Source organism: Callospermophilus lateralis, chromosome 10 (genome assembly GCF_048772815.1).
Source record: "Callospermophilus lateralis isolate mCalLat2 chromosome 10, mCalLat2.hap1, whole genome shotgun sequence".
Taxonomy (NCBI): domain Eukaryota; kingdom Metazoa; phylum Chordata; class Mammalia; order Rodentia; family Sciuridae; genus Callospermophilus; species Callospermophilus lateralis.
Window position 1 is genome coordinate 106,161,064 of NC_135314.1, and position 23,539 is coordinate 106,184,602.

General features: G+C 41.8%; 1 protein-coding gene across 1 annotated transcript; it reads left to right on the forward strand.

The window, feature by feature from the left end:
* The first annotated feature begins 511 nt into the window (after positions 1 to 511).
* Positions 512 to 23,222, forward strand: Aadacl2 (arylacetamide deacetylase like 2). The gene is made up of 5 exons (XM_076868563.2): positions 512 to 649; positions 13,798 to 14,020; positions 17,595 to 17,664; positions 19,428 to 19,599; positions 22,620 to 23,222. Exons 1-5 carry the CDS (start codon positions 512 to 514, stop codon positions 23,220 to 23,222), a joined length of 1,206 nt encoding a protein of 401 aa, XP_076724678.2.
* Positions 23,223 to 23,539: the final 317 nt, after the last annotated feature.

Here is a 23,539-nt window from a genome sequence, read left to right on the forward strand (position 1 = left end):
GCAGCTTCAACTCACAGTGCCCAATGCTCAGCCGATCCCAGTGGAATTTAATTCTCTTAATGCTCTGTGCATTAGGCATATGGCTTGAGGTTGATTAGGTGTGATCTAACTGGTTATGCTTTTTTTTTTTTTTTAACTCTTGTCATTAATCTTCACAAAAGAATCATCAGAAAAATGGGTTTCATGTCTCCTCTTGTGCTCTGCTGAGGATTCTGGTGCAGTCTGCTAACTAATGTCTCAGGATAGGGAAGAGCTCCTGCTGGCTGCGGGTGTTTGGAGTGGCTGGCTGTGGATGTGCACCTGAGAGGACTTATCTGAATTCAGGTTCAGGGTCAAGTGCAGCTACAGAAGCAGTTGCCACACTCATTGCTGATCTTGGAACCAGAGCTCAGCCTGTTGCTACAATGTTCCTATTGATTGAGAGAGAGTTTGCCATCTACCTTTGTCCTATTATTCAGTACCCAGTATATATGGGGTGACATGACATTGTCACTCTACAGAAGTGGGTGCCATGGGGTGCAAGGCTGTGAGCTTCGGACTGTCTTGTCTTCTCTTTGCTTATTACATCTACACACCCATCCCCCAAAACATTGAGGAGCGCTGGAAAGTCGGGATCTTAGATGCTACCGTGAAGATTACCTCACTCATGGTAATGCTTTTCCTGGGGAATTGGGATGCCTCATCTTAAGTCCATATGAACTTTCTTTAAGGTCGCAATTTAAAGAGAGACTGGGTTTCTTTTAGAATAAATTGACCAAATAATATTAATATGTTCAATTTAATTAATCATTAATATGTTTGCTTGAATCCATAGGAAGCAGAGGGAGACAGAATTTTTGTTAAGAATCTGTATCTAGGGGCTGGGGATGTGGCTCAAGTGGTAGCGCGCTTGCCTGGCATGCGTGTGGCCCAGGTTCGATCCTTACCACCACGTACAAACAAAGATGTTGTGTCCTCCAATAACTGAAAAATAAACGTTAAAGTTCTCTCTCTCTCTCCCTCTCTCTCTGCCTCTCTCTCTCTCAAAAAAAAAAGAATCTATATCTAAAATCATGACCATATATTTGATAAGAATTATAGAAATGATATTGTCCAAATGGAAAATTTGAGAAACTTAAATAGTTTGGTATATTTGACTTTTTTTAAAAAATAATTTTTAGTTATCAATGGATCTTTACTTTTGTTGATTTATATGTGGTGCTGAGACTAGAACCCAGGGCCTCACATAGGCTAGGCAAGCACCCCTGAGCCACAACCCCAGCCCTATATTGAACCTTTTTGATGTAACCTATTCTGGCATGTTCTCTTAAAGCTTACATGTATATAGCAATTATATATATTTTGATGTGTATGTAGTGCTTTTACTATTTTAATGTTTTTCCCTTTCTAAGTAGTTCCCAAACTTTCAGATTTCAGAAAGTCTGTACATTCTGTGTGTTACTGAGGACCTAAAAGAGCTTATTTATGTGGGCTACATTCATCAGTGTTAACTGCATTGGAAATTAACCTCATTAGAACTATTTCACTTAATGGTAAACCCATCATAAGTTAACCCAAATGATATAGTTTCATTAAAATGTGCAACAGGAAAGACTTTATGACAGTGACATTTTTTTCAGATTTCTCTGACGTGTCTCTTCCTGGAAGCTGGGTTCTCCTGCCTACCTCAGCAGCTAGTCTGTTGTGAGAGCACCCCCCCACCCCCCACCCCCATGCTCATGAGCAAATTAGATTTTCCTAAGAGGCTTTCTGAACGTGTCTGAGACCCCCAAGGGTTGGGAGACCACACTTTGAGATCTGCCCTGGCTCTTACCTAGCATCAGTACTGCGTTGCTACATCTCAGCCCTCGTGTGTGAAAGTGTCAGAATTTGGATTCCAACCTAACACACTAGAACACCAGGCTCCCCTGCCAGGATACGCTGCCGTCGGGGGGCATGCGAACGATAGTGAGTACGACGCTTAGAGAGAGGACAGTGATGGAGAACAAATGACCAGAGAGGAGAGAGCAGAGTGGCAAAGAAGGACAGGGATGCCCCCTATGCTGCCGGAAGATGTTAAGGTCTGTAAACAAGTCAGATCGGCACCTGTTATTTTGCCAGAGAAATGTTAGAGTCTGTAAACAAGTCTGGATGGCACCTGGCCAAATGCCAGAGGGAGTGGTTTGTGAAGTAACAAAAGCGAGCCATTAAGTGTGGAGATTCCTTATTGGTTGACTGCTGTATCTATTTTATGCTAATTAGATAAGCTGTGTAAAATGTATAAATATCACTCAGATCCTACAATAAATGGCTCTCATTCCTGCTGTATCAACGTACACAAGTTATTCGTCACCCCCCCCCCCCCCCCCCCCCCCCGTAGATGGTGGCCCGTACGGGGAGCTCCGGGACACTCGGGGCTGCCCGTCCATAGATAGGACGGGAGCAATCTGCTCGTCCCTAGGCAGATAGGGCGAGAGGAAAAATGGCCATTTCAAGAAAATGGAGAAGATTGATGCAGTATGTTTGTGTCTTGTTTTGTCTTGAAATGTTGTATTGTCTTTGTGATGAAAATATGGAAGGGGTGAGAAGTAAATTGATAAGGGAAAAAGGCACCCCAATGGAACCAAGAATAGTTAGGGCATGTATTGATAAAAGCCCAGAAACTCTAGTCAGAAAGAAAAAGAAAGTTCAGAAGAAGAAGGATTATCAGGAAAAAAGTTGCAGCAAAAGGCTATTACTGAATACTTTTCGTTACCGGAGGGTGCGTGAAACGACAAGGCGGCTGCCACCTGCCCAAGCCGATCATGGAGCAGCAAGAATTTTCCAAGCGGCAGTTGCGGGCTCTTCCCCACCCCCCTGCCCAGGGGAGCGAAACGCCACTGCAAGCCCAAATCTAGACCTGACCTGGAGGCACAGTCTCGCAGGCTTTTGCTCCCTGTGCCCGGAAGCAGTTTGAGTCTGGGACTCTCCCCAGGGCCATCTGGGGCTGGCAGAAGACGCTACTGGCTTCCCTGAAGTTTGATCATTTCCAAGGCCAGTAACTACAATGGGTCTCCCACCTGGAAGCTAATGAATAATGAGTACTATTAAGGCTTATTTCAAATGTAAAAAACCTTGAAATAATGTACTAAATTGTTCAGAAGGTTGTTTTCTTAGTAGAATGCTACAGGATTTTCTTTAGCCATCCGGAGTTCCTGCCTTCGTCCCAGTGCCTGTGAAAACAAAGGTGAAAGAATTTACAGTGTTGCTGAGAACCAGAGGAAACTTCGGCTGAGAACCCGACGAGACTTCGGAGCTGTTGCTGTTTCTGCTGCTACAACTTAAGCTAGCTGCCTGCAGAACTTACCTGGACTGTGATTTACCTGGACTGTGAGTTAATCTATTGAGACACTGCTTTATCTGGACTGAGACAACAAACTGTAATCTACAACAAATTGTAACTCCGGTATCTTTGCTAACGGTGTCATTGCTGGTATAATTTTTCCAAGGGCTTCTTGCATGGAGCCATCAATTAGCTTGGAATTGTAACATTTTGTATCCTCCCTTTCTGTTTCTAGCAGGTTATTTATGGTGTTTCTGTAAAAAACACTATGGTCCTTAAAAATTAAACAAAAGGGGGAAATGTTAAGGTCTGTAAACAAGTCAGATTGGCACCTGTTATTTTGCCAGAGAAATGTTAGAGTCTGTAAATAAGTCTGGATGGCACCTGGCCAAATGCCAGAAGGAGTGGTTTGTGAAGTAACAAAAGCGAGCCATTAAGTGTGGAGATTCCTTATTGGTTGACTGCTGTATCTATTTTATGCTAATTAGATAAGCTGTGCAAAATGTATAAATATCACTCAGATTCTACAATAAATGGCTCTCATTCCTGCTGTATCAACGTACACAAGTTATTCGTCACCCCCGCCCCCGGCAGGAAGAGACCACAGAGCTCTCGGGCTCTGTTCCTGACGTGCCTCCTACTCAAAGTTCAAAGCCACTGAGCGGTCCTGGACATGATGTGCTCTTTCCTATTAATTTCAAGGGTCCCACTCTGTTCACTGGACACTAGGAGAACAGGCAGATGAGCAATGTCACCCTACAGAAAAGCTTCTTGTGCATCTTTAGACTGTGAAGTGACCGATACTTATTCCTGGTCAGTATGTGCATCTTCTGAAAACTGGTAGAATATGACCTTTTCTTTCTCAAATGCAAAATAAAATGATGGCCCACACATAAAATAGAAGCCATTTCATCCATTTGTTCCTCTTTGCACGTGCCTACGTAGGAGGTGAAATGCCAGAGAGGTACTTGCAGGTCAGTCAGCTTGCCCATTTCAAGGGCGAGCCATTTGTTGTCATCCTGACTCGAGAATTCAAGTGATTACCAGGAGAAATAAAAATATTAACACACATCAGATAAACGATCATCACAGTTCTTGATATAACAGCATGGAGAGAGTTAATACTCCGAAGTAACCCATTCTAATTGTAGACAGTGTAAGGCAGGAGAAACAGCCTGAGCTTTAAAACCAGCTAGATGTTTATTTTATTTGTATTTGTTCTTTTTAGACATACATGACAGTAGAGTTATTTTGACAAATTATACACACATGGAGTATAACTCAGGACTCCATTCTTGTGGTCATGTCTGTTGTGGAGTGTCATTAGTCAGTCATGTATTCATCTATGAATATAGGAGAGTGATGTCTGATTCTTTCTCCTCTTTCCTATTCCCATCCCCACATCCTTCCCTTCATTCCCCTTTGTCTAGTACAGTGAACTTCTATTTTTCCTTCTCCCCTCCCCTATTGTGTGTTAGCATCTGCATCTCAGAGAGAATATTCAGCCTTTGGTTTTTTTGGGATTGGCTTATTTTACTTAGGAAAATATTGTCCAGTTCCATCCATTTACTGGCTAATCTCAGAATTTTATTTTTCTTTATGACTGAGTAATATTTTATTGTATATATAGACTACATTTTTTCTTCATTCATCTGTTGAAGGGCACCTAGGATGGTTCCATAGCTTAGCTATTGTGAATTGAGCTGCTATAAAAAACATGATGTGGCTGATTTTAAGTCCTTTGGGTATATTTCAAGGAGTGGTACAACTGGGTCAAATGGTGGTTCCATTTCAAGTTTTCTGAGGAATCTCCAAACTGCTTTCCATAGTGGCTGCACCAATTTGCACTCCCACCAGCAATGTATGTGGGTGCCTTTTCCCCCACATCCTTGCCAACATTTGTTGTTGCTTGTATTCTTGATAATTGCCATTCTGACTAGAAGGAGATGGTATCTCAGAGTAGTTTTTATTTGCATTTTTCGAATTGCTAGAGATGTTGAACATTTTTTCATAATTTGTTGGCCATTTGTATTTCTTCTGTGAAGTGCCTGTTTAGTTCCTTAGTCCACAAATTGATTAGGCTTTTTGTGTGTGTGTGTGTGTGTGTGTTTGTGTGTGTGTGTTTGTGTGTGTGTGTGTGTGTGTGTGTTAAGTAAAAGCAGTTAGATTTTGAGAATGTACTTAATCTTTTTGTGGCTCAGTGTCTTCAACTGCAAAATGAGGAAGCTAATACATTATATTGCACGGTTGCCATGAAGCAGGAGGGTGTGGGTTGCCAAACCCCATTTAATAATGTGGAGAGGCAGCTTGTAATTTAATAATGTGGAGAGACAGCTGGTAATTTCTTAGTTGAGAAGGGCTCAGCATCTACTCCAGGAGAGGAGCTGTGAAAGATGAACCCAGGCCAGAAGCTGATGAATCTGAATGAGATTACTCTGGTTCTCAGCCGCCACACACCGCGCTTTCTCTAGAACCAGCAGTAGCTCTGTGTTAGGCTGTGCAGGGGGACCTCTGCTGTGCCACTAGGGTTACTCCTGCTGTTCTTTGCATCTTTATGTTCACTTCCTGCTACGGAAAATCAGTGTGCTCACTGTTTCAAACTTCTTTAGATGTTTTTATCAGTGCATTATGGTTATACCAATGGTGGGGTTCATACTGACATGGTCATATTTGCATGGATATAATTTGCTCCACCTCAGTTCCCCACGACCTCCACTTTCCCTCCCACCCTTCCAATATTTCCCTTCCTCTACTGGACTTCCTTTTATTTATTTATTAGTTTTTAATTGGGTGATTTTTGAATGTACATGAAGGCAGAGCTCACTGTGGTATATTTGTACATGTATACAGCATCTTTTGCTCCATCTCATTCTGTAATTCCTTCCTTTTCCCATCTACCCTCCCTCTTCTCCATTCCCTTCCTCTCCTCCCCTGACCTCCCACCCATTCCCTTTTCCCCGTATGTTGCTCTGGCTTCCACATAGGAGAAACAACCACTCCATCCTTGACTTTCTGAGCCTGGCATATTTCACTCAGCATGACAGTCCCCATTTCCATCCACTTACCACCAAATGACAAGATTTCACCCTTCTTTATGACAGAGATAAATCCCATTGTATATGTACACTGTATTTTACTTTTTTATTCATCTGTTGACAGGTATGTGGGCTGGTTTCATAACCTGGCTATGGTGAACTAAGCTGCTATAAACATCAATGTGCCTGTATCACTATACTATGCTGATTTTTTTGTTCTGTTGGATAAATATCAAGGAGTGGTATAATTGGGTCACATGGTGGATCCATGCCTAGTTTTTTGAGGAATTTCTATGCTCTCTGGAGTTGTTGGACTAATTTGAAATTCCACCAACAGTGTATGTGTGTACCTTTCCCCCTACATCCTCACCAGCACTTATCATTTGTATTCTTTTTTTTTTTTTAGTTATAGGTGGATACAATATCTTTATTTTATTTCTTATGTGGTGCTGAGGATGAAACCCAGTGTCTCATGCATGCTAGGTGAGCATTCTATCTCTGAGTCACAACCCCAGCCCATATTATTTGAATTCCTAATGATTGCCTTTATGACTAGAGTGAGATGTATAGTTTTGATTTGCATTTCCCTGATTGCTAGGAATGTTGAAGGTTTTAAATTATATCTGTGGGCCATTTGTATTTCTTCTTTTGAGAAATAGCTGTTTAGTTCTTTTGCCCATTAATTGATTGGGTTATTTGATTTTTGTGTCAGGTTCTGAGTTCTTTGTATATTCTGGGTATTATTTCACTGTCATAGGAGTGGCTTGCAAAGATCTCCCCCATTCTGTAGGTTCTCTCTTCATGCTCTTTTTCCCTTTGCTGTGCAGAAGCTTTTTAACCTGATGTCATTCCATGTATTAATTTTTGGCTTTATTTCTTGAGTTTTGGGGTCTTGTTAAGGAAGGTGGTGTCTGAGCCAATGTGCTGGCTTGTTGACACTATGTTTTCTTCTAGAAGTTACAAAGTTTCTGTTCTAATTCCTTAATGCACTTTGAGGTGACTCTTGAACAGAGAGAAAGAGAGGGATCTACTTTCATTCTTCTGCACATGTGTATCCAAATTTTCCCAGCAATGTTTATTTAAAAGGCTCTCTTTTCTTCAATGCATATTTTTTGGCACCCTTACTGGGTATCAAATGACTGTGTCTATGTGGGTTTGTCTCTGTCTCTTCTATTCTATTCCATTGGTATCTTAGTTGATGCCAGTATCATGCTGTTTTGCTGCTATAGCTCTGTAGTATAATTTCAGACCAGGGATTCTGATCCCACAAATGTCATTCTTCTTTCTCAGTATTGCTTTGGCCACCTGGGTCTTCTACTCTTCCATATGAATGTCAGAATTGTTTTCTTCTTGTTCTGTGAAGACTGACATTGGTATTTGGATGGTTATTGCAGTGAATCTACAGAATACTTTTGATAAAGTGGCCATTTTGACAATATTAATTCTGTGTGTCCAGGAACATGGGAGGTCTTTCCATCCTCCAAGGTCTTCTTCAATTTCTTTCTTCAGCATTCTATACTTTTCATTATTTTTACTTCCTTGGTGGGACTTACTTCTAAGTAAATATTTTATTTTTCTGAGGGTCTTGTGAATGGATGGTTTTCCTAATTTTTTTCCTCAGCAGATTTATTATTGGAGTGTAGGGAGCTATTGATTATTTAATGTTGATTTTGTATCCTATCAACTTTTAGAATTTTGTTTATCAGCACTAGAAGTCTTCTGGTGAAGTTGTGGTGGCTTCTAGATGTAGGATCCTGTCATCAGCACACCGAGAAAATTTGACTTCCCTTTTTCCCACTTGTATCCCTCGAATTTCTTCCCTTGCTGAGAGTTAGAGTTTTAGGAACTATATTGAGTAGGAGTGTACAGAGTGCACATGCTCACCTTTTTCCTGATTTTAGAGAAAATGCTTTCAGTTTCTTTCTATTCATTATGATGTTGGTCTTTGGTTTGTCTTACATACCCTCTTATTATGTTAAGAAAAGTTCATTCTTTCCCTCATTTCTTTGGTGTTTTTGACATAAACGGGTGCTGGATTTTGTCAAAGGTGTCTTCTGCATCTACTGCAATAATTCTGTGATTATTTTCCTTAGCTCTACTTCTATGGTGAATCACATTTAGTGATTTGCATATATTGAAACAACCTTACTCCCCCGCAGATGAAGCCCACTTGATCATGATGTACAATCTTCTTAATGTGTTTTTTAATGTATTTTGCTAGTGTTTATTAAGGATTTTAGTGTCTATGTTCATCAGGAATGTTGATCTGTCATTCCCTTTTCTTCATGTATCTTTGTCTGATTTTTGTATGAGGGTGACACTGCTTCATAGAATGAATTTGGGAGTATTCCTTTCTTTTCTATTTTTTTTTGGGGGGGGCGTTTACTGGGGATTTAACTCAGGGGCACTCGCCGCCACTGAGTCATATTCCCAGCCCTATTTTAATTTAATTAGAGACAGGGTCTCACTGAGTTGCTTGATGCCTCGCTAAATTGCTGAGGCTGGCTTTGAACTTGTGATGCTCCTGCATCTGCCTCTAGAGTCACTGGAATTAGAGGCCTGCGCCACCATGCCCAGCTCTTTCCTTTCTATTTTAGAAATAATTTAAGGAAGATTGACATTACTTCTTTATAAAGGTCTGGTAAAACTGAACTTAGAATCCATCTGGTCCTGGGCTTTCCTTTTCCTTAAAAGACTTCCTCATTGCTGCTTCGATATCATTGTTTGATGTTGGAAAACAGGAGGGTATCTATATCCTCATGGTTTAATGTAGGTAGGTCATATGTGTTTAGAAATTTGTCAATATATTCTAGATTTTCCAATTTATTGGAATATACAATTTCAAAATAGTTCCCAATGATTTTCTAGATTTCAGAAACGTCGGGTGATGACTCCTTTTTCATCTCTGATTTTGTTGATTTGCATTTTCTCTTTTTTGGTTAGTTGGACTAAGGTTTTTATCAATCTCATTTATCTTTTCAAAGGACCAACTCTGTTACATTGATTCTTTGTATTTTTTATTCTCAATTTTATTAATTTAGGCTGTGATCTCAATTATTTCCTGTCTTCTACTGATTTTGGAATCAGTTTGTTCTTGCTTTTCTAGGGTATTGAGGCATAATATTAAATTGTGAATTTAAGATATTTCTGTGGGTTTTAAAAAATGCAGACAATGATACAACTTTCCTCTTAGAGTTGCCTTATTACTACCCCACAGATTTTGATATATTGTGTCTCTGTTCTGTTTCTTTCTAAGAGTTTTTGAAATTTTCTCCTGATTTCTTGTATGCCCCATTTCTCATTCAAAAGCGTATTTTTAAATCTCCATGTATTAAAATGTTTTCTGCTTTTTATATTGTTATTGATTTCCAATTTTATTCCATTATGATCTGATATGATGCAAGGAATTATCTCCATTTTTTATATTTTCTAAGATTTGTATTGTGTCCTAAAACATGGTCCACTTTAAAGAAAGTTGCATGTGCAGCTGAAAAGAAAATGAATTTGGTTGTGGATGGGTCAAATATGCTATAGAAGGCTATTAGGTCCATTTGATTAATAGTATTTTGTTGTTGTTGTTTTTTATTTCCTGAAGAATCTTTACTTAGTTTATGTCTGGAAGATCTAATGGTGAGAGAAGTGTGTGAAATCCCCCAGTATTACAATATCCTACTCTGCTTACATAGAGTAGGATTTGCTTTATATACATAGATGACCTAACATTTGGGTCATAAATATTCACGATCATTACATCTTGTTGAATGATTCCCTTAACCAATATGAAACGACCTGGTTGTATGTTGTGATTAATTATGGACTGAAATATTCTTTGCCAGATATGAAAGTAGAGATTCGTACTTACTTTTGGTCTTCATTTACATGGTATATATTGGTATATATTTTTCTGTCCTCTCCCTTCAGCCTGTAGATATCCCTCCTATAAGGTGACTTTCTTTGTAAACAGCATAGGAATGGGTCTTGTTTTTTTCTTAATCCATTCTGCCAATCTTTGACTTTTGATTGGTGAGTTTAGACCATTTATATTTAGTGTTATTATAGAGATGATTTTTATTTCTTTACATTTTGATTTATTTATAATATTATTTTAGACTTAATGGTTCTTTAATTAACTAGTCTTCTAGAGTGGGATTCATCCATAGGCTGGCTCTGATATTTATTTTTTTGTGTCTTGCCAATAAAATATTTCACTGTTTCTTGAGTATATTTTATAATAGTGGCTTAGTGGTTATGATTTCTTATCAAGGAAGATTTTTTTTTCTCTCATCTTAAATTCTGGAGGATAATTTTTCTGGATATAACAATCTTGGTTGGTAGCTGTTATCTTTCAGGGCTTGGTATATATTTTTAAAATGCTTTTAGATCATCTAATTGGCTTACCTCTAAATGTGACCTGCTGTTTTTCTCTTCAAGCTTTTAAAATCCTTTCCTTTTTAGACATTATAATTATAATATGTTTTAGAGATGATTTTTTTTTATCTTGTATACTTGTATATCTTGTATTATTGCAGTGGGATTTCCATCTCACTTGGAAATTTTTTCTGATATTATTTCATGGAAAAGCTTGTGCATTCCTTTAGTTTGCATTTTGGTGCCCTCTCCTATGTCAATGACTCCTTGATTTTGTCTCAATGTTATCCCAGATTTTTTGAATATTGTTATGGTATCTTATCATCTTTTATTTATTGTCAGCTTTATTTTCAAAATCATATTCTTTGTCTTTGAGGCCTGAGAATCTATCTTCAATGTGGTCTCATCTATTGGTAATGCTTTCAATTGAATTTTTAATTTGATTTTTTGAGTCTTTCATTTCCAGGAATTCTATTTTTTCCTAGAATTTCTATCTCTTTATTGAAATGATATTTTATTCCCTGTATTCTAAGTTCATACCTTACATCTTCTTTTATCTCACTAAATGTGTTAGGCTTGAACTTTCTAAATTCTTTATCCAACATTTCCTCCACTGTGATTGGATCAATTGTTGTGGGATGGATATCGGGGGTAGCTTGTTCCCTTGCTTTTTCTTTTTTCTTTTTTTTTTTTTTTTTTGTCAATGTGCTGGGATGATAATCTCTTCTACTTTTATGCAAGTGACTGTTCTTTAGTGAGCTTCTTTCTCTTAGGTGCCCCAGATTGAGTGAATATTCAAGTATCGATACTCTCAAAGGATGCCTTTCCTGTGCCCAGTATCCAGCACCACTTTGTGACAAGATGCTACATCCTATGAACTGCAATTACTTTAGAACAAAGCCATGTGCTGATAAACCTCGGAGGGGAAAAACTTGTTGAAAATGTTCTCCACTATTCCTCTAATCCAAGTATAAAATTGTAGTAATGTTCTTCAGTAGGCTGAGAAATTAGTTATTAAACAGAGTAAAATTATTATTATACTATATAAGAGTTGAAAGGGGGAAAAGAGAAGCAATGGGCAAAGAAGCAAAAGAAATATAAAAGAAAATATTGAAAAAAGTATTGGAATCTGAGATAAAAACAAGAAAAAAGTGGGAGTGTATTTGAGGCAGATGCAGGTAATTCTAGAGGGAAAAGAGCCTAAGAGGAGCGAGTGTAACCTGAGACAGGCAAGCAGAGAGGAAGGGTGATTCCAGTTAATTATTTAAAATATCAGAAGGAATACAACCAATTGGGTTGAGGCCTGTGATACTGAATAATAAAGGAAGATCTATTAATTCAATACAAAAGGTCATAGCTGTGAGATCAAAACTGACATTAGAGATATTTGATATTCTTTGCTGCGGTGGGAAGATTTCTTACGAGTTTCTGATCTGGATTTCATCAGGATTTGTGCCTTTAGAAGATGCTCACTGCTCCTTGGCTTTTCCTCTAAGTTTTCCTGGGTAGAAGTAGTGAGCACAGCAGCTCACCTCTGATGTGATTCTAGAAGGCTCCTTTTGATCTCTGATGTATCCAGGTACTCCTAGCTTTCTGGAGGGTCAGAGAAGTCCTAATTGTGACTGAGCAGCTGGGTTACTCCCTGTTCGAGGGTGCAGTCTTGTGTGCCTTCTGGTGAAAAGCTCCATGTACCAAGGTGGTTAGATGCAACAGGGGCTCCCTGTGTGCACTTCAGGGTGTGCAGGGTGTGGCAGTCTAAGGTAGAGGTGCTGTGGCCTGGTTGATGTGGCACTGAGTGGCCCATGAGAGGTGTGTGGCTGAGGCCCCCTCTGGAGTGTGCAGGCTGCACACTGATCAGTGGGTGATGTCTGTGGGGTGCTCCTCTGTAAGCCATTGGTGGGCGGTACTCCTGCTATTGATGCAGGAAGTTTTTTGCTGGCTGCTTTGGGGTTGTCCTCAGGGACTTCCTTCTCTGGGCTATGCAACCTGAGGGAGAGGTGATTGGACTGGACCCTGGGACTCACAGCTGTGGCCCCTCCAAGAGATGCCAGGCACAGGAACTACGTCCCTGGTTGCTATAGTTTTCTTTCTGTCTTTCCTCTCCCTCACCTCTGAACTGGAGATTAAATACAGTAGCATCTGCCACTGAGCTACTCCCTGAGCCCTTTTAATTTTAAAAATGTTGAGACAGAGTCTTGCTCAGTTGCTGTTGCTGGCATCTGACTTGCTATACTCCTAAGTTGCAGGGATGACAGGTGTGCCCCCCCCCCATGCCTGACTCCAGGTTTCTATGGTGTGCTCACCAGCTGAGGCTTGTTAGCCCAGAGGCCCCAGGCCCATGTTTAGAGGGTGCTGCATCTGCTGGCTGTTTCTGTGGGGTATGGGGGTGCAGGGTTCAGGGCTTAGGGCTGTCGCTGGCTGCTGGGGAGTGCTGAGCACCTGTCCCCCTGCCAGGGCTTCTTTGTAGTGGTGGTGTCTAATGGCCGGCCAGCTGGCTGCAACTGGGGGACCTGTGGGTACAGCCTCTCTCTGGGTCTGTGGCACAGAAGCCTCCACGCTGGCTGCAGCTCTTGGGTTTTTTTTCTAATCCCTGTGCCTGGGGTCTGGCGTCCATTGCCTGAAGGTGGGAGAAACTGCATGATTTGGTCTCCTCTAGGGAGACCAGCTGGCTGAGTACTCTACAGAATGGCTCCTGCCCAGCATGACTTTCAGTTCACAATTTGGTCTAAGCCTTGAGATCTCCGTCACTGTCTCCCAATTTGACTTGGTTTGCTTCTCTTTGTAGCTATGGATAAGGGAGTAACTGGGGCTTTCCATCTTCCTCTTTCTCTTTGTTACCCCTGTCCTTGGCCCCACCCTGGTCAGGGTTATGGGCCAAAGAATTCTCTTCTTATTTTCTGCCTCAGTAACCAAACTCCACGTGCCCCCAAGTCTCTAGCTGTCCGAGCTTGAGTTTAGAGGCCCAACTGTTGTCTACCTCTGCAGCCAGCTCTGCTTGCATGGCTTAGCAGGGGTTGGGGCCGCTGCCTGGATCCGGTCTGCTGTCTTCTCCAGAATAATTCTTACTATTTTTGTTTCATTTTGTCTTAATAGGGTACATTGTTTGAAAGCATAGGACTTATGACGTACGAAGAATTGTTTGTCACAATAATGAGACTGGATGTTACAAAACCAATTTCAGATGAAAACGTTACGGTCCTCGACACAGCCTTTGGAGACATTCCGGTGCGCCTGTACTTGCCAAAAAGGAAGTCGGAAAAGCAGAGACCAGCGGTGATTTTTCTCCACGGTGGTGGCTTTGTCTTGGGAACTTGCAGTAAGTGCATTTTATTTATATGGCTGTGGGTTGGGCTTAGTGTAAACTGTGTGTTCATATTAAACTATGTTGTGTCTATATGTAGGATTGACAAAACATTTATTTATGCAGCATTTATTTTTGTGACTATGTGAATGCATTTTACAGAGACATTGTGGACTATATCAGTCATGGTTCACTCACACTTCTTCATACACGGTGTGGCAAATAAAATAATAAAAATCATTAGATGAGATTTGGGTTTTATAAACTTTATCATCAAATATACTTCCATTGATAGCCTGGAATGGGAAGTTCAAATAGCCACCTTGAGTCTTAAATTACAAATTAGCAAAGGACCTGAATTCACTCTCAGAAAAACTCAGGTGAATCCAGAATCAGGTCAATTCAGAAATGATACAACTAGTGGCTACTGAGCAGTGGACACAGGTTCAGGTTGGAGGCTCCCAGGCACCAATAGTGTGGAAGCTCAGAATCTAACATCTGATTTGGCCACAAAATGAAAAGATGAAGTAGAAGTGAGTAAGCAGCTCTTCTCTTAAAACCTGTGTACCCATCTAATATTTGGAGATAATTCCAAGGAATGATGTGGAGTTGCCAACACACACACACACACACACACACACACACAAACACACACAAACACACACAAACACACACACATGTTTAGACCATTGATGAATGTTAGGAGATCACTGTGTGTCACAGGGTACAAGGGTGTTATACTATGTACCTAGAAGGTGTCAGAAACCAGGAAAAAGACTCATGTCCCCAGAGAACCTGCAGCCTAATTATTATATCCAGAAGTTTGGCTTCGTTTTCTGTCGATATTTCAAAAAATGCAAGAAAGCTACTGTATTCAGATGGGTGGCCCATGACCACAAGGTAAGCCCGTCCTGGGGTCGGGTATTGTGATCAGAGTTTCAGACATGAGGAAACAGACACAGAGGTTAAGTGGTTTTTTGAGTTTTCTGAGTCCTCCCGTCAGTGGTGGGGGCATGGCACAGGCATGGCATGGGGTGGCATTGCTGGTGGGCAGTGTCTCTCACATGCTGTTACCCCTTCGTCCCCAGGAGCTCTGAGCCCTCAACACTCTCCAGGTCTTCCGGGTCCTTCCCTATCAGCTCTCCAGGTGTGAGTCCACAAGTCAGTGCCCATCACTTCACCTCTGCCCATCTCACGTTATCAGCACCATAGCCATCAGTAATCCACTTCTTTTTGATGATGACTTAGGAAAAGGCTTTTTTTTTTCTTTCTTTTGGCAAACTTTGATCTTCTACTTGGTTTGGGATCCTGTTCTCTCCAACTTCAGGGTTGGATTTTATCAACACTTCTCCTTCATTCTCCTACCTGACAGTGTGTGCTTTGGTGGACCCTGCCACCTGGCCATCTCTCCCCCCGTCCTTCCTGGACCCTGGCCACTGCCTACCACTCATCCTGTTCTCGGGCTCCTGGGCATACACTGCAGGTCTTTCTATGCCTCTATGATGAGTTCTTCAAGCTGTCGTTGGAAAATGGCCACTGCCCCCTGCCCCTCTGTAGGGCTCTCTACTCCTTTGGTCCCTGTAACAGAATTCCTTTCCTTACATCCACCTCCTTCTCCCTCTGTCAAACACGCGGGTTCTTTCTTTGCCCTGCCTAGTGCCCATGCTCCCCAGGATTCCTCCGTCTCAGGTTTGACTCTGCTTTCATGTGGTTCTTCACACTGTCCTCCCCCCGTCCACTCCTGACGCTGAGTTTTGGCTCCGCGTCTTCACCTATCACATTATTCCTAACATCAGTGAATTCAACTGCTGACCAGGCCAAGGCACGTAAGAAGCCATAGATCAGCCAGCCTCAGCGGGAGCTTGCAGTCAACCCAGGGTGAGAAACACTTGAACTGGGTTAATGTAACATGAACTCAAGTGTAACAGAAATGGTCATCTCATAACAACGACACTGAAGCCCCCAGACAACCACCAACAACAAAACCAGATTCTGTAGCTCATGTGTGTCCACGCACGGCTAGGAGCCCGGTCACACACTGCCCCTCAGCTCCAAGTCCAGTCACCGGCTCTGTCCACTCTGCTCTCTAGATTTCTTCTCTTTTTTTTGTCTTAACCAAAAGACATAATTCATCATTCAGATTTCTTCCTGTTGCTTTTTCTCTGCTGGTTCACCCTCGTTCTTCGACTGTGTCACCTTCTTCAGGATTAAACCTTTGTAATATGGGAAGCTGACCATGGAAATTATTATTGAACTTTGATAATATCCACACTTGTTGACAAGGAAATCTTAAGTGCACCATCCGAACTTGGACAGCCGTACTCTGATTTCCCTGGGGTGCCTTACTTCCTACCCTCTTCCTCTCTAGACTTGGACTGTACTCACTGCATTTGCTTCCCTGAACTCTGTGTTCTCAGGAACCTTTGCCTCTGAATCCACTTTTTCCCACCATGAATACATTTTCCTTTTCCATTTGATAGCAGTTATCACATCTTTGCCTTTTACACAGTGAATGCCCAGTTAGTGCCTTTTGAATGAGTTAATTCATACTGAGTCCGTATTTGACACTGATTTCTAGTAGGATTTTATCTCCAGATTTTACCCAACCTTCTAAATCTTTCCATTCCTTTAAGTTCACGGTAATTAGATTTATTCCGTAATTAATCATCATAAGAATTAGAATAGCAAGTATATCCTGTCAGTTGATTTAGACTAAAATTTAAATGATCACTTCTACCCAGAAAGACAACTTAAAATTTATTTACAAGATAAACAAATATGAATGTGTTCATGTAAATGTCAGATAATTTGATAAAGGAAAAGTCTCACTTTTCTTTAATTGCCCTGAGAAGTGTACCTGGAATTAGGTCAACTAATATCCCTTTATTGAAAAGGAAAAGGATACTGACTAGCAGTTCCTGAAAAAAAAAAAAAAGAGCTATGATTGAACCTCCGAACCCATGTAAATCTTCATGATGGATCTAATGTTATCTTCAAGTATTCCGAGAGTTCTGGCTCATTCCAGTCAGAGTTTCAGGGACACCACGGTCATGAGCATGCTAGTTATAAATCAAGGCATATGCTTTCTTCTTCTCCTGCAAGTACTGAGAAAGCCAGGAGTCAACCTTGGGATGGTCCAACAGTGTGTCTATTACTGATGTGTACTTAACTCTGTTAATGGACGCCCTTGAGTTAGATATCCACCCCCTCCTGGCAGTTTCCTGATGACACTGGGCAGAATGCAGCAGGCATGATAGACCTGGGCATCCTCGGTGAATGGCACCCCTTGGCGAGTGTATCACAGAGAACCTGAAAGAAGGGTCCTGACAAAAGGCCACCTGAGACAAGGACCATGTCCAGTTTCCTCCTTCATGGTGAACAGTCTGGCATCCTCTGGGACTTGCTCAGGGATGACTGAGGAGTTGAGGATGAGGAGGGTTTTGATCCCGGACAGTGTCCCTCCACATGGCAGCAGAAGTGGGACTGTCCTCCATCCCCTGCTCCTGACCTGTGTTTCCACACTTCCCGAGCCAGGAGGTGCCCACTGCTCTTGTTTGCAGGTTGCCCACTTGAATTTCTTCCTTTTCAGAGCTGTCGGCTTATGACTACATGAACAGATGGACGGCTAATAAACTCGGTGCTGTTGTCGTCGGAGCAGAGTAAGAGCGATTGTTCTCCCCAGCACAGGCCTCGCCTCACTGCACAGTGTCCTGTCCAGGGCCAGCCCCTCAGGCCTCAGGAGTGGCTGGTCTGGGCTTGGGGATTACATGGATTTTTATGAACAATATAATATCCAGGCCTCCTTGCAGGGGCTTAGTTCCACTTCACTGTGCCCTTGAGGGACCTCTGAGGGGCACCCCGGGGGAGCATCTTTGCCAGCACAGCAGTGACAACCCCTGGGAATGTAAAACTCAGGTTCTAGGATGACCCAGTTTAATCCCCAGGTCAGAGACTTGGGAGGGGAACTTAGTTTCCCGTTTCCCATTTGGGAGTTTTTTGAGCTGATTAAAAAAAGACCTGAAATTTAAAGATGTTTCTGGTTGGAGGAGCCTTAGGTGGGGAATGCTGGGACCCTGAGAGTCTCAAGCATGCTCCAAATGAGGGTGCTTAGCACCCCACAACTTTCCCCACAGTTCCAGACATGTTCCAGAAAGGCCAGCAAATGCTGGTCACTTTCTGACCCACGCTGTCCTCTGAAATACTGATCTGAGGAGGAAGAACTTTTCCATCTCTGCTGCCCATTTCATAATGCAACATAGAGGTGCCTGCCTGATGGGAAGGACACAGTGGGGTTTCCTGGCTCCCTGGGGGTCTGAGGGAGTCGGTTGGAAGGTTCTAATGGAATCAGTGCTGAAGCACTCATAACTACTGCCCTGTGGCAACCAGAAGATCCCTGTGTGTTCAGAGCTATTTCTAATTTAGAACAGCAAGAAGAATATTCTCCCTTTCCTTCTATAATTTTAAACTAAAAGACCACTTTATCATTTTAAATAAACACTTCAAATGGTGATAGATGTTGATTCTGGTTTAAGAATTCTATCAGTGACTGATGGTATTTGCTGTTCTTTACCCTGAAGAACACTGAGTGTAGCAGCTACATTTTTGATATGTTACTTTTTTAGATTACACTATAATTAGGGTAGTTTGGACACAGATCATAATATAACAAAATTGCCAGGGCCATCTGGCCAATACTAAGTGTTCAGCATGGCATGCAAATAATGCACCAATTCTTATAAATATTAAGATTACTACTATAGTTAGAAATAGAAAATAAATTCCAATGAGCTATGCTCCTGTAATAGAAGACGGTGTGTGGCTGACACCCACGTGTTAAAATGTGCTGTAATAATTGATCTTACAAATGAACTCAAGATGACCAAGCACCATCCCTTGCTATGCTTCTTTTATATTTGATTTTGAATCAAGTTTTCGCATAGTGTTCATGATATGAAATGGGTCGTGCTAATTTGACCTAAACAAATTTCTAATGCCCAATTCTGACCGAACATTTATTTTTCAGGGTTTCTGTGTTGTTTTTTTCTAAATCTCTACACGCTTCTATCAGTGGTTCTAAAAATTTTTGAGTTGTCAACTACACTGAGAAAGTGACGGAAGCCAGAGCATGTCTCCATAAAACCCACACACGAAAGATTCACTGCTGAGAGCTCACGTGTGACAGTGTGGGGTGGAGACCAGGATGTCTCCACCCCTCCCAGTGGGACCAGCAGTTCAGAGCCCCCATCCCAAAATCTGTTCTTATTTTAAGCAGGAGTTAGAAGCAAGCCCAGGTCTGGGTGGTGAGATTGACAACTGGGTCCAGTTTGACTGGACATGTGGGTCCCATGGAGATGCCTGGACACACTGCCAAGAACAGAGTCTAACCACAGGGTGTCTTGTTACCTTGGTTCCCTCCCTGCAGCTACAGACTAGCTCCTCAGTACCAGTTCCCAGTTTCCCTGGAAGACGCCATTTTTGTGGTCAAGTTCTTTCTTCAAGATGACATTCTTGCAAAATATGGAGTGGATCCCATCCGAATCTGTATTTCAGGAGACAGTTCTGGGGGTGTGTTGGCAACAAAAGTGACTGAGCTGGTAAGTCTTCCATGTCATGCATGTTCCTAGCACATGCTCCATGAGCACCACCCAAGAGAACCTGTTATTTCAGCTGCAATCTCTGTGAAATGTTAAAATACACACCCCAAACTATTTTCTGTCCTTTTCACATGATTGTATCTTTAGATAGATAAAACTTTAAAGGCATCAAGAGGATGAAATATAATGCTGCATAAGGCTCTATTTTTATCACTAATTTTAGCGGGGGGAAAAACCCAATAATGTCTAGGAACTACCATGTGATATGATAGGGAGTTTGTTTTTCTCCCTACGTAAATTGTAAAGTTTGCCAGGAATTTGGGATGAGGTAATTGGTGTGTTAAGCCCTGTAGGGTGTCATGACATAACGTTAGGCCATGTGTCATGCTCATACAGAAGCATGACTACTGAGACAGAAGAGGAATTGGCCCTCAGGTTAAGCCCTGTCTGTGTGCAGCTGAACAATAACCTAGGTAATATATACATTAGGTAATATATCTGAAAAGTAAACTCAATTCAACACACAATCTCAACCTCAAAACCATTTTTTAATGGAACAAAGTTAGTATAGCAGAAACCTTTTAGTATACAGTCTTTAAATAAAAATGAAATACAGTAAAGCCACCATGAGCCACCATGACCTCTTGGCCTCTTGTTAGGGTGGCCAGAGGAAAATGCACCTAATTCTGCTCCTCTGCCCCATCTCAGAGCCCCTCTGCCTCCTTAGCTTCAGAGACCCAGGTGGCTTCAAGCAGTTGAGGTATATAAGATTTGGGCCATGGGCTAAATCTGTCCTTGCCTGCATCTGGAAACCCTCAGCAGCAGAAGAGCTTCCAATAACTGGGAGAAGGCAGATGATTCCTGGGAGAACCCGGCCCCAGTGAGCCGTGTGGAGGGCGGGTCAAGGGGTGAGACACTTGGGCAGTTATCCCCAGGTCCCGAAGCTGCGTGCGGGAACTCTGCATGCAACACTTTGGGTGATTTTAGCTTTTTGATGATTGTTTCTAGAGCACCATGAGTGTATGTCGCCTTTCTCTAGGAATGTCATTTCATGTGTTTGGAAACCTTCCCCTCCTATTACAAAGCCACTATAAAATTCTCAGTAACATAAATCCTTAATACCAGCCCTCAACGGTGCTTGCCACACAACCTTGAAGCCAGCCCCACTGGGGACAACGCGTCTTTAGTGAAGTGTTCAGAAACCGGCGGTGTGATGAGTACCTAAGTCATACGGCCATCGAGCAACACGGCCAGAGGCTGATCAAAGCCGGTTCAGCAGGGAGCAACTCTGAGCTGCACAGGGTTCGTGCTGTGACTGGAGTTGGGGGCTGGTTTCTAGACAAGAAGGACGTGTCCTGAAATAGCATCAGCCCTTTCTATCCAGAGTGACTAAAAGGTCCCATAGAGACAAGGACAATTGCAGTTTTGCACTAAGGGCAGGGGGGATTAGGATGTTCCCTATCTAGTCTCCTTTGACTTTGTGTGTAATTACGCTGCTGCCTAGCAGATGCTTCCCTTGCGCTCAGGTCCTTATTGGTTGCCCAAGAGGTGACACTGAATGACTACTGTGTTTCCAGGGCTCTCCATGCCTCCCGGGCTCCATGCCCTTTAGTACCCCTGCTGCTTTGATCCCCAGCCTTCTGGTTGGTGCCTCCTCTTGGACAGGGAGACTAAGCCAGCTTCTTCAATAGCCGAGGGTTATTGCAGGAGCCTGCTTGTCACATGCCTGATACTGCTTTCTGAATACTTTTTTCTGATCACAAAGATGATAATGCTATTATCTTATTTGAAGAATAGAAGGATGAATAATTAAATTAATTCATTCATCCTTTCATTTTTCTCATTGCTATATATACATTGTATATATAAAATATGTCTTATACATATTATATATATATAATCCCACAAAAATATGTAATTTATAGGCTATATGACACCAATAAATATAAAAAAGCCAGGCATAGTGGCGCATGCCTATAATCCCAGTGGCTTGGAAGGCTGAGGCAGGAGGATAACAAGTTCAAAGTCAGCCTCAGCAACTTATTGAGGCCTGAAGCAACTTAGCGAGACCCTGTCTCCAAATAAAAAGTAAATAAAAAAAATAAGGACCGGGGATGTGGATCAGTTGCTAAAGGGTCCTGGATTCAATCCCTGTCAACTTGCCCCATAAAAATAAATAAATATATAAAATTTAAAAATAGAATATAAATAAATATATAATATAAAATAAATATATTCATGTTTCCATATAGATAATGGTAAAAATGGAAGGATGATCAATAGATAGGAAGATAGAAAAAGACCACAGATAGAAAGGTAGACAGATATGAGGATGGCTCAGAGAGTGTCAGGAATAAAGGAATTAAATATCTAGTGGAAGGAATAAAGAGGGTATCCATCCACCCAGCTGCGGAAGCTGGTGGGCAGCTGGGGCATTTGCTCCTGGGAGGTTGATGCTAGGTCCTCTCCCATAGGGCTAGGAAGGAAGAGGAAGCCACCTCTCAGCTGGGACCTCAGGAAAGAGCAGCCGTGCACATTGAATTCCACATCTTTCCCCAAACTTCAAATTGGCACAACTTACTCTCTTTCCATCACGCAGCAGGATCTTTGTCCTGAAGGTGGATTGCATACAGGACTATCCTTTCCTCTGATATATTTTCTTTTGAATTAACATGTGAGTCATTAGTATTTTATCATTATACTTATTCTTTCTTTTCATTTAGCATAATTTAGTGAAAAAAGTTTTTAAACATAGATATCCTGTCATCTTCTCTAAGAATCTCATAATCACATTTATAGTTGGTCGTCATGTGTGAACATGCATGTGATTCCGTGTGTGGTTTCTTTACTGATAAAAGTGGAATGGCAACTTTTCATGCCTCCAAAATTGGGTGTGAATGTTATCAGAATAATATTACTGACCATAATTTATAATTCGTTTCATGAATTTATTTGCCTCCTGCTCTTGCAGTTTGAAAGTCTTTGATTCATTAATATTTTTATTATTTATTTTTTTTCAGCTGCAGAATGATCCAGAATTCAAAAATAAAATTAAGGCACAAGCCTTAATTTACCCTGGCTTACAGTTACTTGATACCTTCATGCCGTCTCACCAGGAAAACAAACACGGGCCGATTCTGTCCAGGGACCTGGCAATTAAATTGGGCTGCCTGTATTTGACCAAAGATAAGGCTCTGCCCCAGGCGATGATGGCAAACCAGCATATGCCTCAAGGGTCCAGGCATTTGTTTAAGTTTGTTAACTGGAGTGTCCTCCTTCCAGAGAAGTACAAAAAGAACCACGTGTACAAGGAGCCAGTTCTTGGAAAGCTTGACCCTTCATATCCACTTCTGATGGACAGCAGGGTGTCACCTCTGATAACCGATGATTCTCAGCTGCAGAACTTGCCCTTGACCTACATCCTCACTTGTGAGCACGACGTCCTGAGAGATGACGGGATCATCTATGTCACCCGGCTGCGCAAGGTCGGAGTTCAGGTCACTCACGACCACATAGAGGACGGATTCCACGGAGCCCTGTCGCTCATAATGTCACCGTTTCATTTACATTTAGGCTATCGGATACAGTACAAGTATATCAGTTGGCTAGAAGAAAATCTGTAAGTCTGAACAGTGCACGGAGCTGGCGAGTCAGCGTTATGATCGAGGGCTGTGGTGTGAAATATTGTGAGTTTAACAGACAGAAGGATGAGTTTGGGATAAACCTACATTGAAACTGGAAGAAAGGCTCTCATGAATCTTTCAGCCAATTGGTTAATTTTCCTAATCTTAGATCTTGATAAAGTGAAGTCATTCACCTTATTATTCCCAGGAAATATCACTGACCCTGATAAAGCTCTGAGGAAGGACCAGGAGCAGATGTTCAAACCCTGAGTGTGGGTGGGTGAGCCAGGCTGGCCGCTCCTGGGCACCGGTGAGGG